Source organism: Symphodus melops (assembly GCF_947650265.1).
Source record: "Symphodus melops genome assembly, chromosome: 13".
NCBI classification, from domain to species: domain Eukaryota; kingdom Metazoa; phylum Chordata; class Actinopteri; order Labriformes; family Labridae; genus Symphodus; species Symphodus melops.
In genome coordinates, this window is record NC_136703.1 from 1,306,336 (window position 1) to 1,319,320 (window position 12,985).

The 12,985-nt window shown below is 45.5% G+C and overlaps 1 protein-coding gene across 2 annotated transcripts; it reads left to right on the forward strand.

Annotated features, from left to right (window-relative positions):
- Positions 1 to 486: 486 nt before the first annotated feature.
- clcn6 (chloride channel 6) lies at positions 487 to 12,816 on the forward strand. 2 transcript variants are annotated; one of them, XM_079360344.1, is made up of 23 exons: positions 487 to 740; positions 1,709 to 1,768; positions 1,886 to 1,951; positions 2,643 to 2,708; positions 2,993 to 3,059; positions 3,220 to 3,326; positions 3,501 to 3,627; positions 3,865 to 3,932; positions 4,171 to 4,229; positions 4,336 to 4,468; positions 5,423 to 5,536; positions 5,621 to 5,787; positions 5,882 to 5,993; positions 6,175 to 6,304; positions 6,392 to 6,545; positions 7,397 to 7,553; positions 7,631 to 7,737; positions 8,130 to 8,316; positions 8,550 to 8,710; positions 9,184 to 9,340; positions 9,571 to 9,678; positions 10,266 to 10,391; positions 10,734 to 12,816. In XM_079360344.1, the coding sequence occupies exons 1-23, from the start codon at positions 666 to 668 to the stop codon at positions 10,812 to 10,814; spliced, it is 2,589 nt and encodes an 862-aa protein (XP_079216470.1). In that variant the 5' UTR covers positions 487 to 665; the 3' UTR covers positions 10,815 to 12,816. The 2 variants fall into 2 exon arrangements, with proteins under 2 accessions (XP_079216470.1, XP_079216471.1); XM_079360345.1 differs by lacking the exons at positions 487 to 740; positions 1,709 to 1,768; positions 1,886 to 1,951; positions 2,643 to 2,708; positions 2,993 to 3,059 and adding an exon at positions 2,865 to 2,992 and having other exon boundaries at positions 3,167 to 3,326.
- The last annotated feature ends 169 nt before the right edge of the window (positions 12,817 to 12,985 follow it).

The window sequence follows — 12,985 nt, forward strand, 5'->3', positions numbered from 1 at the left end:
ATAATTTGTATTTGTCGATGATAATCAGGAAAAGCTGTAATTTCCTCATAAAATGAAACGAGGTCATCACACGATTATTTTAAAGAAACTGTTAACATAATTAATTTGTTTAAGTTAAAAGTGCGCAGACGGCTGAATACAATAGTTTCCGATGTGCAGTGAATGCAGCACAACATGTCCCAGTTACCTGTAGTTCAATATTAAATGTTTAATACTTATTAAACCAACCTAATTGTTTTTTATTAACGTATTATTTTTGACATTCAATCTAACTTATGAATAAAAAAAGACGTCGGTGAAAGAAATTAAAGTTTAATTGTATATAAATTTAAACGCGTTTAGGGAGTTTTGTGAGGTTTTTGTTGCGTAAATAAGACGCAGTCTTGACGCTCTTGTTCCTCACGTGACACTGTGGGATTGCCTCTCCTGATGCGTTTACTTGTCATGGGAAATATGACAACCTCTATCAAAAGTTACGATATGAACGATGGGTATACATGTTAGTACATGAATACAGTTTGAACTTCTTAGTTTGTGTAAACCATGATGTCCGACGTGCTTTTAAAAATATTTTTCTGGGAATTAGTCCTTAAATGATGGCGTTTTTGTCTGCTGATGCCCGGTTTTACCACGGACCGTGAACACAGCATGACACAACAACGAAGATGGCGTGTTGTGGAAACTGTTTTTGTTGCCAATGTTGCTGCAGAGAAGGAGAGACGCGGACACCAGAGGAGCTGGTAAATGAATGTGTGATACCTGTGGGGGGGCGGGGCAGGTGTGGACCAGTTGCAGGTTTTAGTCTGAGTCCTGTTTTTGTCTCTGCTGAGGGTTCGGGTGCAGGTCCAGCTCCACCCTCACTCACTCTGCTCTGTTTCACATCTTCTCCAATAACTTCCAATTCATTCATTCTGCAAGAGTGTCAGCTGGACTAAAACAACAATAATACTGACACAGTGACGTCACAGGAGGGAGATTCTCCTTCCTGCTTTTCTTTAAAGTCATGAAGCTCAAGACCTCAAACCGAACTCCGTCTAAAAATCTATCAAATTAAGACTCCCCTACTCTTAAATGTGGTTTATTTTAAGGTTCTTTACAGTATTTAAATTTTTTATGTTGTATCACAATGTCCTCTTTCATCCGGCTTGCAAATGTAACTTGATTGACCCAAAATCCTTTTATGTAAAGTAATAATCCTTTTATGTAAAGTAATAATCCTTTAATGTAAAGTAATAACCCTCTATACTAAATCCACATCCTTCAGACTCTTTGATTTAATTAAAACGTGTTGTTGGGTAAATAATCAGTTTTGCATTGAAAGATTTTGCAGCAGGGTTAAAATAGCAACAATGACTTTGGAGGGTGATATTTGATATTTATTATATTATATTTACTACTCTTTTTGTTGTCCTCAAACTGAACTCCCTCCAGAAATGTTCCAAGTAACTGGAGTTACTTCACCTTAAAGTTTATGGTACATTTCTTCTTTATTCCGGCATTTCAAAAAATAGAGACACACATTCTGTTATTTATACACCAAACTGTATTATGACCCTTTAAAAGGGACAATGTCAGAGAGGGGGTTCGTCGTCACTGCTATGTTTCCTCTTTGTTATTTCAGTTGAATGCAGGTTCTGACTTGTCGTTTAATTAGTGGTTGACTCTGATTTGCTGCACGTGTCTGTTTTCTCTTGTTTGCCCCTCAAAGACGATCCTCGGGGAAATCCGAGAAGAAGAAGATGAGATCCTCCCCAGAAAAGACTACGAGGTGAGAAACACACAAACACGCAGAGAAACAAGGTCACTGTTGTTGTTTTCATGCCGTCTCTGGTGCACACATGTGTGACCTTGGCAATAGTAACACTGTTTATTTTGGCTGGTACAGAGTTTGGATTATGACCGCTGTATCAACGAGCCGTATGTGGAGGTTCTGGAGGGGATGGACAACAAGGTGAGATAAGTGTGAAGTGTAATTTGCAGAGTGATCTGTTGATAAAGTGTGCAGAGCGTGCAGACTGCAGGAACCTGCAGAGTGTCGAGAGAGAGAGAGAGACAGAGAGAGAGAGAGACAGAGAGAGAGACAGAGAGACAGAGAGACAGAGACAGAGAGAGAGAGACAGAGAGAGAGAGACAGAGGGAGAGAGAGAGAGAGAGAGAGATAGAGAGACAGACAGAGAGACACAGAGAGAGAGAGACAGAGAGAGAGAGAGAGAGAGAGACAGAGAGAGAGAGACAGAGAGAGAGAGAGAGAGACAGAGAGAGAGAGAGACAGAGAGAGAGAGAGAGAGACAGAGAGAGAGAGAGACAGAGAGAGAGAGAGACAGAGAGAGAGAGAGAGAAGAAAAAGAAAGGAGGGAAAATGGCCACAGGTTTGAACCCGGCACGGACATTCACGACCCACTTATGGGTCCCGACCCTCCAGTTGAGAAACACAGATTCATAACCTTTGTCTTAAACTATCCTGTAATTATTATTTTTTTAACAGTTTGAATCAGGGTTACAGAAACTTCCATCCTTTGTTTCTCTTAATAACTGTCATTTAATTCAGCTGTCAATAAAAAGTTTTAAAAACAATAAAAATGTATTTTTTTTTTATTTGTCTATAATCTCAGTGAATTTTGTTTCCTGATCTCTGCCAACAGAAAGCCAGGAAGTATGAAGCGGTGCGGTGGCTGATGGTGTTTGCTATCGGAGTCACAGTCGGCCTGGTTGGTGTCATTTCAGACTTTTCTGATAAAACACAGAAGATGAAGATATTTCATGATACCAAACTTTTTTTTTTTTAAAGTAAAAAATCAAATGATATCGTGACCTGTTTTGTTTCCATGGCAACACAATTTTGCAATTTCTTGGTTCAAATTGCATCAAACTCCTGCTCGTTGTCTAAACTGCAAAAAAACACAGACGGGCAACTTTTCTGTTTTAGCAGTTTAGACGAGCTGGAGTGTGTTTACGGTGTCACCTGAGGTTCTGACCCGCACGTCTCTTTCAGGTGGGCTTGTTTGTGGATTTCTTCGTACGTCTCTTCACCAGGATCAAGTTGTCTTTGGTGGCGGATTGTATCCTTCAACATGCAGACAGAGATGAATTCCCTCTGACAGCTGGATCCTCAGTGAGGACCAGAGTGACTCATCATATATGCAGTGATTTATCGCTGACTCAGCAGGTTGCTTCGATGAAAGGGTTTCTGGTTATGTCTCCGTAATGAAACGTCTCCAGCTGTGGAGAAGTGCACGGATAAAGGCTGCCTCGCTCTGTCTCTGCTGGAGCTCCTGTCCATCAACATGACCTTCATCTTCATCGCCAGCGTGCTCGTCCTCATCGAGGTAAGACGCCTCACATCCTTCTGGTTTGGTATCTGAACTCGGTGATTAAACTCCTTCAGAGGGTTTTATAGTTTTATAATCGGTCAGACTCGAAGGATTTTTCTGTTTTTGTGTTTTGCTGAAGAATCGTAATATAATGCTAACACGTTAGCGCTTTCTTGTCTCTGACTGCAGCCTGTAGCAGCAGGTTCGGGGATCCCAGAAATCAAAAGCTACCTGAACGGAGTGAAGATTCCCGGGATCGTCCGTCTCCGAACGTTTCTCTGCAAAGCTTCAGGAGTCCTGTTCAGCGTGGCCGGAGGTAAAATATGACCCGAAGGACTCGCATCAGAGAAAACTGAGCTTTTTACAGAAAACATTTTTATACTCCTCATTTTAACCAAGGGTAAGATTTATTTTATCACACGGCATCTTTTCAGTGTTGAAAAATGAAGCCGACGCAAAAACGTTGCAGTTCCTGGAGTGTCCACTAGAGGCTGGCTTCAGAAGCACAGGAAGTCATTTTTAAAAAAAGCCTGTTTTTACTGTCTGGTGTCAGGTCTGTTTGTGGGGAAAGAAGGGCCGATGATCCACAGCGGAGCCATCGTGGGAGCTGGTCTTCCTCAGGTACAACAGAGACGTTCACACAGCGGACACATCTTCATCACTTCTTCATGTTTCCAGTTAATTGATATGTAAACATTGAGCACGTTGAGGGTCGATGGGGGCCGCATGCTGCCCGTAGTCCTTCCTGATCATGTGAATCAGGGGTCTTCCTGAGTCCGTCCTAACTAAACGCCCCTCGGCTTTCTAATGGTCTAATGATCGCAGCCTGGTCCCTGATGAAAAGCTTCTCCTGTTTCAGTTTCAGAGCATCACCTTCAAGAGGATCAGATTTGATTTCCCGTACTTCCGCAGTGACAGGTAAACGAGGGGCTCAACCCCGAGAGAGTCGGATCATTTTTGGGACGGATGCACTCGATTTCACTCGTCGTGCGTCGTCACTGTGTTTTGTTTCTCTCTCTTTCAGGGACAAGCGGGACTTTGTGTCCGCGGGCGCTGCTGCTGGAGTCGCTGCTGCCTTTGGAGCTCCGATAGGAGGAACCCTGTTCAGTCTGGAGGAGGGCTCGTCCTTCTGGAACCAGGCGCTCACCTGGAAAGTGGTACGTGACCTTATCTAACGCGTAGCGAGAGGGACGAGATGTTCCTCGTCTTTCTGCTCGTTTTGTAGCTTAAAGCCGGACGGAGAGGTCACAGCTGACCGGATCCTCCAGGACGCCTCACCATGGAGGATTTCCTAGCACGCCTAATGGGGTAGACCCAGAGTATGTTGGGAGGGATTATATATCCCGTCAGACCTGGGAGGAGCAGGAAAACGTTGCTGGGAGAAGCGACCGACACGACCCGGACTCGGATCAGCGTGAAAAAAACATGGATGAAGAAGATGGTGGATAGAGAAGAGAGAGAGGAGAGAGAGAGGAGCTTGAACCAGGGCCGATCACTTACATAGATAGATAGATAGATAGATAGATAGATAGATAGATAGATAGATAGATAGATAGATAGATAGATAGATAGATACTTTATTGATCCCGCTGTCCCCCCTCCCCTCTGTATACAATAATCCCCCAAACAAGATTTAGCAGCCCCTATGTGACTAAGAGTAAACATAATTACAGGTTAAACCTGTGCAGTTAGCATTAGCATTACACTTAAACTTATATAGCATAATGTACATAACCTGTGACGGAGAGAATCCAATCCACTTTATTTGTATAGCACATTTAAACAACAAAGAAATGTCTCCAAAGTGCTGTACATATGATAATAAACATGTGTGCCGTTTAAAAGAGACCTGTAAAACAGTTAAAGAGCCTTAGAAACAAAGTGCTGACCTTCTAGAAACTAGTTACATGTGCATGTACAGAGGTGTTTGAGGTAGTGCCAGAGGTGTGAGTACAGTCATTAAACAGTCTATGCAGACTGGGCCATTAAAGTGCTCAGCAACATAAAGGAGCAGTGACATGCAGCACGACCGACCCGAAGACTCTTCTGATCACGTATCGAAACACAGCCTGGACCGAACAGCACCGACTCTTCTTCTTCTTCTCTTTCAGCTCTTCTGCTCCATGTCGGCCACTTTCACTCTCAACTTCTTCCGTTCGGGGATCAACTTCAACAAGTGGGGCTCCTTCCAGCTGCCCGGTTTGCTCAACTTCGGAGAGTTCAAGGTGAAGAGTTGATGCTCTGGTCTTGTTTAGGTCGAAGGTTTCATCCTTGGCGATGACTGATTTGATTTGACTGACTGTGAGCAGTGCGCTGATGGAGATAAGAACTGCCACCTGTGGACGGTGGTGGACCTGGCCTTCTTCGTCCTGATGGGGGTGGTGGGCGGCCTGCTGGGGGCGCTCTTCAACTGCGTGAACAAGAGTCTGTCCAAGTATCGTATCAAACACATTCACCCCAAGGCCAAGTTCATCCGGTGAGTGTTACCCGTCGGTTAAAGATGGCGTTGTTGTTGTTTTTTTTTTAAACGTGTGACTCAGACGTTGACTTGATTCCCGCGTTTGTTCCAGAGTCCTCGAGAGCCTGCTGGTTTCCATGGTGACGACAATGGTGATATTTGCAGCGTCCCTGTTGTTGGGCGAATGTCGTGACCTGTCCACACCAACGACCCATAACGCCACGGTAAGCGTCAGACTTTAAAAAAAGAAAAAAAAATCTGTTCGTAACGTTGAAAAGGAGTCGCTAAAAAAGGCGGAGCTTATTGAAATGATTTCATCTGTTACCATAGCAACTAGGTAATTAGATGAGAAACATGTACCGGTGGTTCAGGTGACGCAGAAACTTAAAAGCTGCCTCCTTTCAGCTGTCAGGCGTTGAGGACATCAACTCGACCATCCGGCAGTTCTTCTGCGCCAACAAGACGTACAACGACATGGCCACGCTGTTCTTCAACCCGCAGGAAGCTGCGATCCACCAGCTCTTCCACCAGGACGGTGAGACGAGCTGGAACGCACTCCAAGTTCAACTTTCATGTCCTGAAACGCCCTGAAACAACACATCGTCTTTGTCCTTCCCATCAGGTACCTTCAGCCCCGTGACTCTGTCCGTCTTCTTCCTGCTCTACTTCCTGTTGGCGTGTTGGACGTATGGCGTGTCCGTACCCAGCGGCCTGTTCGTCCCCTCTCTGCTCTGCGGGGCCGCCTTCGGACGTCTGGTCGCCAACATCCTCAAAGTGTAAGATTCCTTCGTGCTCGATTAACCAAAGCGTAGCTGTGCACGCCGCTTCATCAGCTGCACGGTGTTCTCCGCCCGCAGCGTAACAAACGTGTTCGATCAACATCGTCAGAATCATTTTCAGACTGAAGGAACTTTCCCAACGTTCTAGAAACTGTTGGAAACCTCCTCCATGTTTGATTCCTCACCACAGGAACCTTTTTACTTCCTGTGTTGGAGGAGGCGTGGCCTCAGGTGTGTCGTTCTCAGGGAGCGCGCGATTGGACGGTTCTTCTTCAAAAAGTCCCAGAACTGTTTGACCCACAACACGTGAAATAAATCAATCTGTCTGTTTGTGGTCTGCAGAAGTCTGAGGACTCCACCTCCAGCCATTTTTTATTCTCTCCACAGAGGAGAGATGTCTACTGGGAAAACTCAGGGGGCGGGGCTTATTGCATTTAAAGAGACACACACACCAAAACGGAGTGTTCTGAGAGAGCTGGTTTCTGCAGGGTCACAAACCTCCTCTGCTGCTTGATTCATGTTATATTTGGACCAAAGCACAGAAACACAGATGTTTCATTTAGACAGCAGGGGGCGCTGTGTCCTCTTTAAGTGAACGCGCAAAGTCGAGCCTGCAGTAGGATCCCGTCTGGTGCTGCAGGTCCACATCTGCTGACTGGATGATTTTCATCTCCTGCTGTCCCACCGAGGCTTTGAGCTCCTCTCAGCTGACAGTAATGACTGTTAACATCAGAAACCGTCTGTTGACTCAAGTCTTTGTTCACACGCTTTTAAGCCCCGCCTCCTCCCACCACTCTGACCGAAGTCATGCCGGTTCTCACTGTGTGTGTGTGTGTGTCCTCTGATAGGAAGCTGGGGATGGACATCTATCCCGGAACCTTCGCCCTCATCGGAGCCGCCTCCTTCCTAGGGGGCGTGGTCAGAATGACCATCAGTCTGACCGTCATCCTCATTGAATCCACCAATGAAATCACATACGGGCTGCCTATCATGATCACTCTGATGGTAACGTGACGCACATTTGTTCAAATCATTTCCTGTCTTCAGTTTGAGTTTTAAAAGCTTCCGTGTTTGATCATCAGGTTGCAAAGTGGACCGGAGATTTCTTCAATAAGGGGATCTATGACATCCACGTCCAGCTGAGAGGCGTCCCGCTGCTCGAGTGGGAGACGGAGGTCGAGATGGACAAGTGAGATTTCACACCTCATCTGTACTCTCATACGTTTCTGTTCCTCTGACTTCAATACGTGAAGTGGCATTCACAGAAAGCAAGGGACTACATGTACCATGATGCATTGCATTTAAGCAGCCTGGCTCGACTTCAAATCTTCAGCCTGATCTTCGGCTCAAAGAAATAAACATGACTCATCATTTTGTGCACTTTGGGTTAGATCCTTACCGACAGTGTGGAAGCGTAATCTGATGGTTTGTGTGAAATATAAATAAAAAATCTAAATTGACGCAGATCGAGTAAATGAGTTTGACCTTCGATTAAAGCCGCCATCAGCTGCAGCTCCGTTCGCTCTGACCTCTCTGATCCGTCCGAGTGTGTTCACCTTTATTTTGTTTGTGTTTCTCAAGGCTGACGGCCAGCGACATCATGGAGCCAAACCTGACCTACGTGTACCCCCACACCCGCGTCCAGTCTTTAGTCAGCATCCTGCGGACCACCGTCTACCACGCCTTCCCCGTGGTCACCGAGAACCGCCAGAATGAGCGAGACTTCATGAAGGGAAACATCCTGGTCAGCAACAACATCAGATTCAAGGTTTGTCCTCCCTTTTTAAAGCTCAGCCTCTTCTTGTCCTGCAGTACTGCAGTGCAGCGCCCCCTGCTGGTGGTGCTGTGTCCGACCCGAGTGTCTGCAGGAGGTTTATAACACTCACCTTTCCAATTTGAAAATGAAAGAAAGTAGGAAATGAATCAAGTTTGAAATGTGTGTTTCGTGAGGCGAAGGGGGAGAAGAACTACATTTCTAATGTCTGTCGTTGTCGCTTGTAGAAATCTAGCGTCGTGTCCCGCGCAGCAGAACAGCGGCGGCGCTGTCAGTCCATGAAGTCGTACCCGTCCAGCGAGCTGAGAAACGTTTGTGACGAGCAGAACGCTGCTGCAGAGCCGGCGGAGGAGGGCGAGGACCTGCTGCAGCAGATGTTAGAGAGGAGGTGGGACACACACACACACACACACACACACACACACACACACACACACACACACACACACACACACACACACACACACACACACACACACACACATTGGGGTGCAGGTACAGAACACGTCGTGCTCTGGGTGCAAGGCTTCTTCTCCTCGGGGAATAAACCGCTCATTATTTTATGATGAGGTTTAGTTAGTTGCATCGTGAAGTGTTCGTGCATGGGAATAAGGACGTGTGTTGCACGGGACATCCAGCAGAGGGCAGCACAGCCTCTGCATCAGCTTCCAGTATCTGTTGTTGTTTGTTGTAAAGCATCATTTTATAAACTCAGGATATTTTTATTAAAATAGAAATATTTCTAATTCGCACTTTTCAGAGTTTGAAAAGAGACCTAAGAAAGTGAATCTGCATGTCGTCCTTCTGTTGTGTGTCGAGGATTCGTAGTCCGCCCCTCTTGACTCTGTCCCCCCTCTGCAGACACGCTCCCTATCCAAACCTGTACCCGGACCAGTCCCCCAGTGAGGAGTGGACCATGGAGGAGCGCTTCAGACCCCTCACCTTCCACGGCCTCATCCTGCGCTCGCAGCTGGTCAACCTGCTCATCAGAGGGGTCTGCTACACCGAGAGCCAGTCGGTCAGTCCCTCGCTCACACACACACACACGCACACACACACACACACACACACACACACACACACACACACACACACACACACACACACGTGAACCCTGGACCTGATCTGAACTGAAACCTTCTCACACCTGCACGTTAAACTGTGAAGATGTGACCATAACGTGTCCTCGCTCTGCACGTGATTCTGCCGTCAGTCTAACTGATTATCTCTGCATGTCGTCCGTCACAGAGCGCCACTCAGCCCAGGCTGTCCTTCGCAGAGATGACCGAAGATTACCCACGATACCCTGACATCCACGACGTGGACCTCGCCTTGCTAAACCCCCGCATGATAGTGGTACGTACTGTTTACAGCGGAGGGGAGGGCCCACGAACAGACATCTTTTATCTGCACATATTAGACGAAGCATGAGATGCAACTCTGACCCGACTCATCAGCTCCGGCACATTTTACATTTTGCAGCATGTTTTGTGCAGGGGTTAGCGTTATTTCTTTCCTTAATTAAAACAACACTTGTAAGTGATGCCACGTGTGTTTTTTATCGGCTGATATTTATTTAAAAGTCAGTTTCAGTTTTCTTTGTCGAGCACATTTCATACAAACATAAAGCCAATGTGCTTCACAGGAGACAAATAGAAACACACAAACACAAACTCATTAAAAATAAAAAACTAATTAAACACAACAGAGAAAGATAAACTAGCAGCCGGAGGCAGCAATGTTTGAACGTTTTCTACAGACGTCAGATTTAAAGAATTAAAGAACATTTAGCCTCGTGGATGAAACATGAAGCTGCACACACATATTTATGAGACAGAGCAGATTCATGTTATCAGCTGTGGAAACTTTTTCTTTTTTTTAATTCACACCTGAGTTTGCAGAGCAGCGTGGTTAAAACCCCTGCCGTGTCCTTTTTCCTGCAGGACGTCACCCCCTACATGAACCCGTGTCCGTACACAGTGTCCCCAAACACGCGCATCTCCCAGGTGTTCAACCTGTTCAGGACCATGGGCCTGAGACATTTACCCGTGGTCAACGCAGTCGGAGAAGTAAGTACCATCGAGCCCTGGTCTTTTTGGCTGCCGCCATTTTGGATTATTTTGGACAAGAAGAGATGATGTTTGGAGAAGTGGGTGGAGCTAAAGTAAACCGCAGGGTAGGACAGGGATGTCAGATAGTTTCAGGACTGAGGTTGTTTATTATCCTTTAGATTCCCGTGTCCGTCTGACGGCAGCTTGCTGCGCTCGGAAGCGTTTCGTTTATTTACGATCAGACATAAAATCCACGGAGGAATATCGTATCGGTCACGTCTTGATTTATGTTTCAGCTCCGAACGCTCTCACTACCATCTGACCCTTTGTTTTTTTTTTTGTATCCGTCTTTTCTTCCAGATTGTCGGGATCATCACGAGACATAATTTAACCCACGAGTTCCTGCTGGCCAAACTGCGACAACACTACATCACCATCTGACCCCAGCCGACCGCATCCTGAGCCCTCGCCAGCGTCCCGTCCTGTCAGGGCCCCGTCCCCGTGGAGGCGCTCCCAAACCAAACGGCACACACACACACACACACACACATTCTCTGTGGTACAGTAAGGAACATTTCAGTTTTATTTCACTCAAAGGTCATTCCTCTCAAACGATCGCTCTTACAAAACTCGATTTCTCTTCATCATCTCGATGGTTTTTAAAAGTCTCCCCAAAACTCATCAACTGATTTTCTTACTTTACTACAAAACTTGATTCTTTTTTAAATCAGCTGAACGTGATTGGCCGGCTCGCTGCAGCACGCTCCACATGATTCAGACTCATTTAACTTTGAATTTCTGCTCCGTGTTAACCTGCGTGGTTATTTGCACAGAAGTTGAGGTGACGTCATCGGCTGCTCAAACAGGCCGTTTGGAGATTGTCCCTTCATGACATCACAAAGGGCAGTAGCCCCTCCCCCAGGTGGGTGACACTCCCACAGCTAGGTGTTTGTTCTGCCCTCTGAGTCTGCCTTCTCACCGTAAACAATAGGACATGGAGCCAGAAAGCAGCGAGTACACCCGAGCCCTTCCAGAGAGGGGGCGTGGTCAGACACAGCTCATTTACATATTTAAAGCTACAGACACAGAAACAGCCTGTTCTGAGCAGGGCTGAAATAGAGGGGTTTATAGACATGATCAAATACAGGATCAGAGTGGATTTACAACAACACACTTCACACACATGTTGAAGAGGAGCGAGGACACTGATTTCACCTGAAGAAGAGGAGGAGATCATGTGACCTTTGAACTCTGACCGAAGTGAAATAACACATGTCAAGGTTTCCTTTCGACCTTCATGACAGAATCTTTTATTTGACGTTTTTTTAACGATGCTTTATCATCGTTGTCACTGTAGCACTTTTATGTTTGGACATTTGTCTTTATGTTTTTATTCGACGTGTTTAAGTAACTGGAGGATCTGCACTAAACGCAGGCTGGCGTCCCTCATGGCCTGTAAATATGAAAACTAAACCTCAGAGTAGTCGCGTTAGCTCGTTCATAGACGGACACACAGAAACACTTTTAACCACTGCAGCTGTTTGTAAATACATTACAATTGTTCATTTGCACTTGTGATATCATATAGATTTATAATTTCAGCATCAGAAGGTGTTACAGCGGGAAGGACTGTCCCGACTCTTTGCTCACTCAGCGGCCATTTTCAGCAAACGTCGAGCCGAGTATTCAATACTCAATATTAAAGCTTTGAAATGCTCAAAACAAATGTTGACTCTCTGCTCGTGCAACCTGCTGCGTCAAGAAACATCTCTCCCTCGACGACGCCATTTAATCCGATGTCAGGAAAATGGCCGCTGTGGGAATACGGAGCATCGGATTTGACAAACTTCAGGAATCCCATTTGAATAACTAAAACATTCCGCTTTACGTTTTTATTTAGAAATACTTCGGGTCCACTCTCCTTGTTCAAACATTCGTCATCAAGAAGGGACTAAAAATGTGACTCAGAGCAAAGAGGAGTTAAAGGGAGTGGGTGGTGGTCTTCTTAAAGACCACTTTATGTCGGGTTTATAATGGCACATACATGAACAACAACATTCCTTCATCCTCTCTTTTTGTCTCTGCTTTGATTTTATTTAAGAGATTATTTTTGTATATCTTTTTAATTGTATGATTTGCTGCCTGTGCTGTGAATGATAAGCAGCTAATCGGCGTCACTAGCTTGTTTTATTATAAATTATTGTTTTTAATGGTTTTCGTCTGGAGTAGTACAGACGGCAGGGCAGGAGGTGCAGAACATGAGATCAGGAGAAGCAGCTTGGACAGAACATAACCTGACCTGCGACTGTTTGCCAGATTCATTCCTGTCTGACGGAGTTTGTCGACTTGCACATTTGGCTGCAGAACAAAAAGGAAAGCAGAGAGACGTCTGCCTCGTGCCTTTATTGTCGTTGAAATGAATAAAGGACCTTCTGTTTTGTCAGTCACAAAGTTTCTCTTGTCTTCGTTTGGAACGACTTTATTTATATTAACAGAGTAAGAAAACCTCTTTCTTCTTCTTTTGTGCAATAAGGTTCAAGGTTGTTTATTTGTCAAATATGCTCCATGTTAAACATACAGCACAGATGAAATTGCAATCCCCCCCATCCCCC

Coding starts and splice junctions, on each gene's coding strand:
- clcn6 (XM_079360344.1), top strand. CDS start 666: ATGGCGTGTTGTGGAAACTGTTTTTGTTGCCAATGTTGCTGCAGAGAA. Junction 3,060..3,219: donor GTTGTCTTTGGTGGCGGATT/GTATCCTTCAAC, acceptor AAACGTCTCCAG/CTGTGGAGAAGTGCACGGAT. Junction 7,554..7,630: donor CTATCATGATCACTCTGATG/GTAACGTGACGC, acceptor TTTGATCATCAG/GTTGCAAAGTGGACCGGAGA.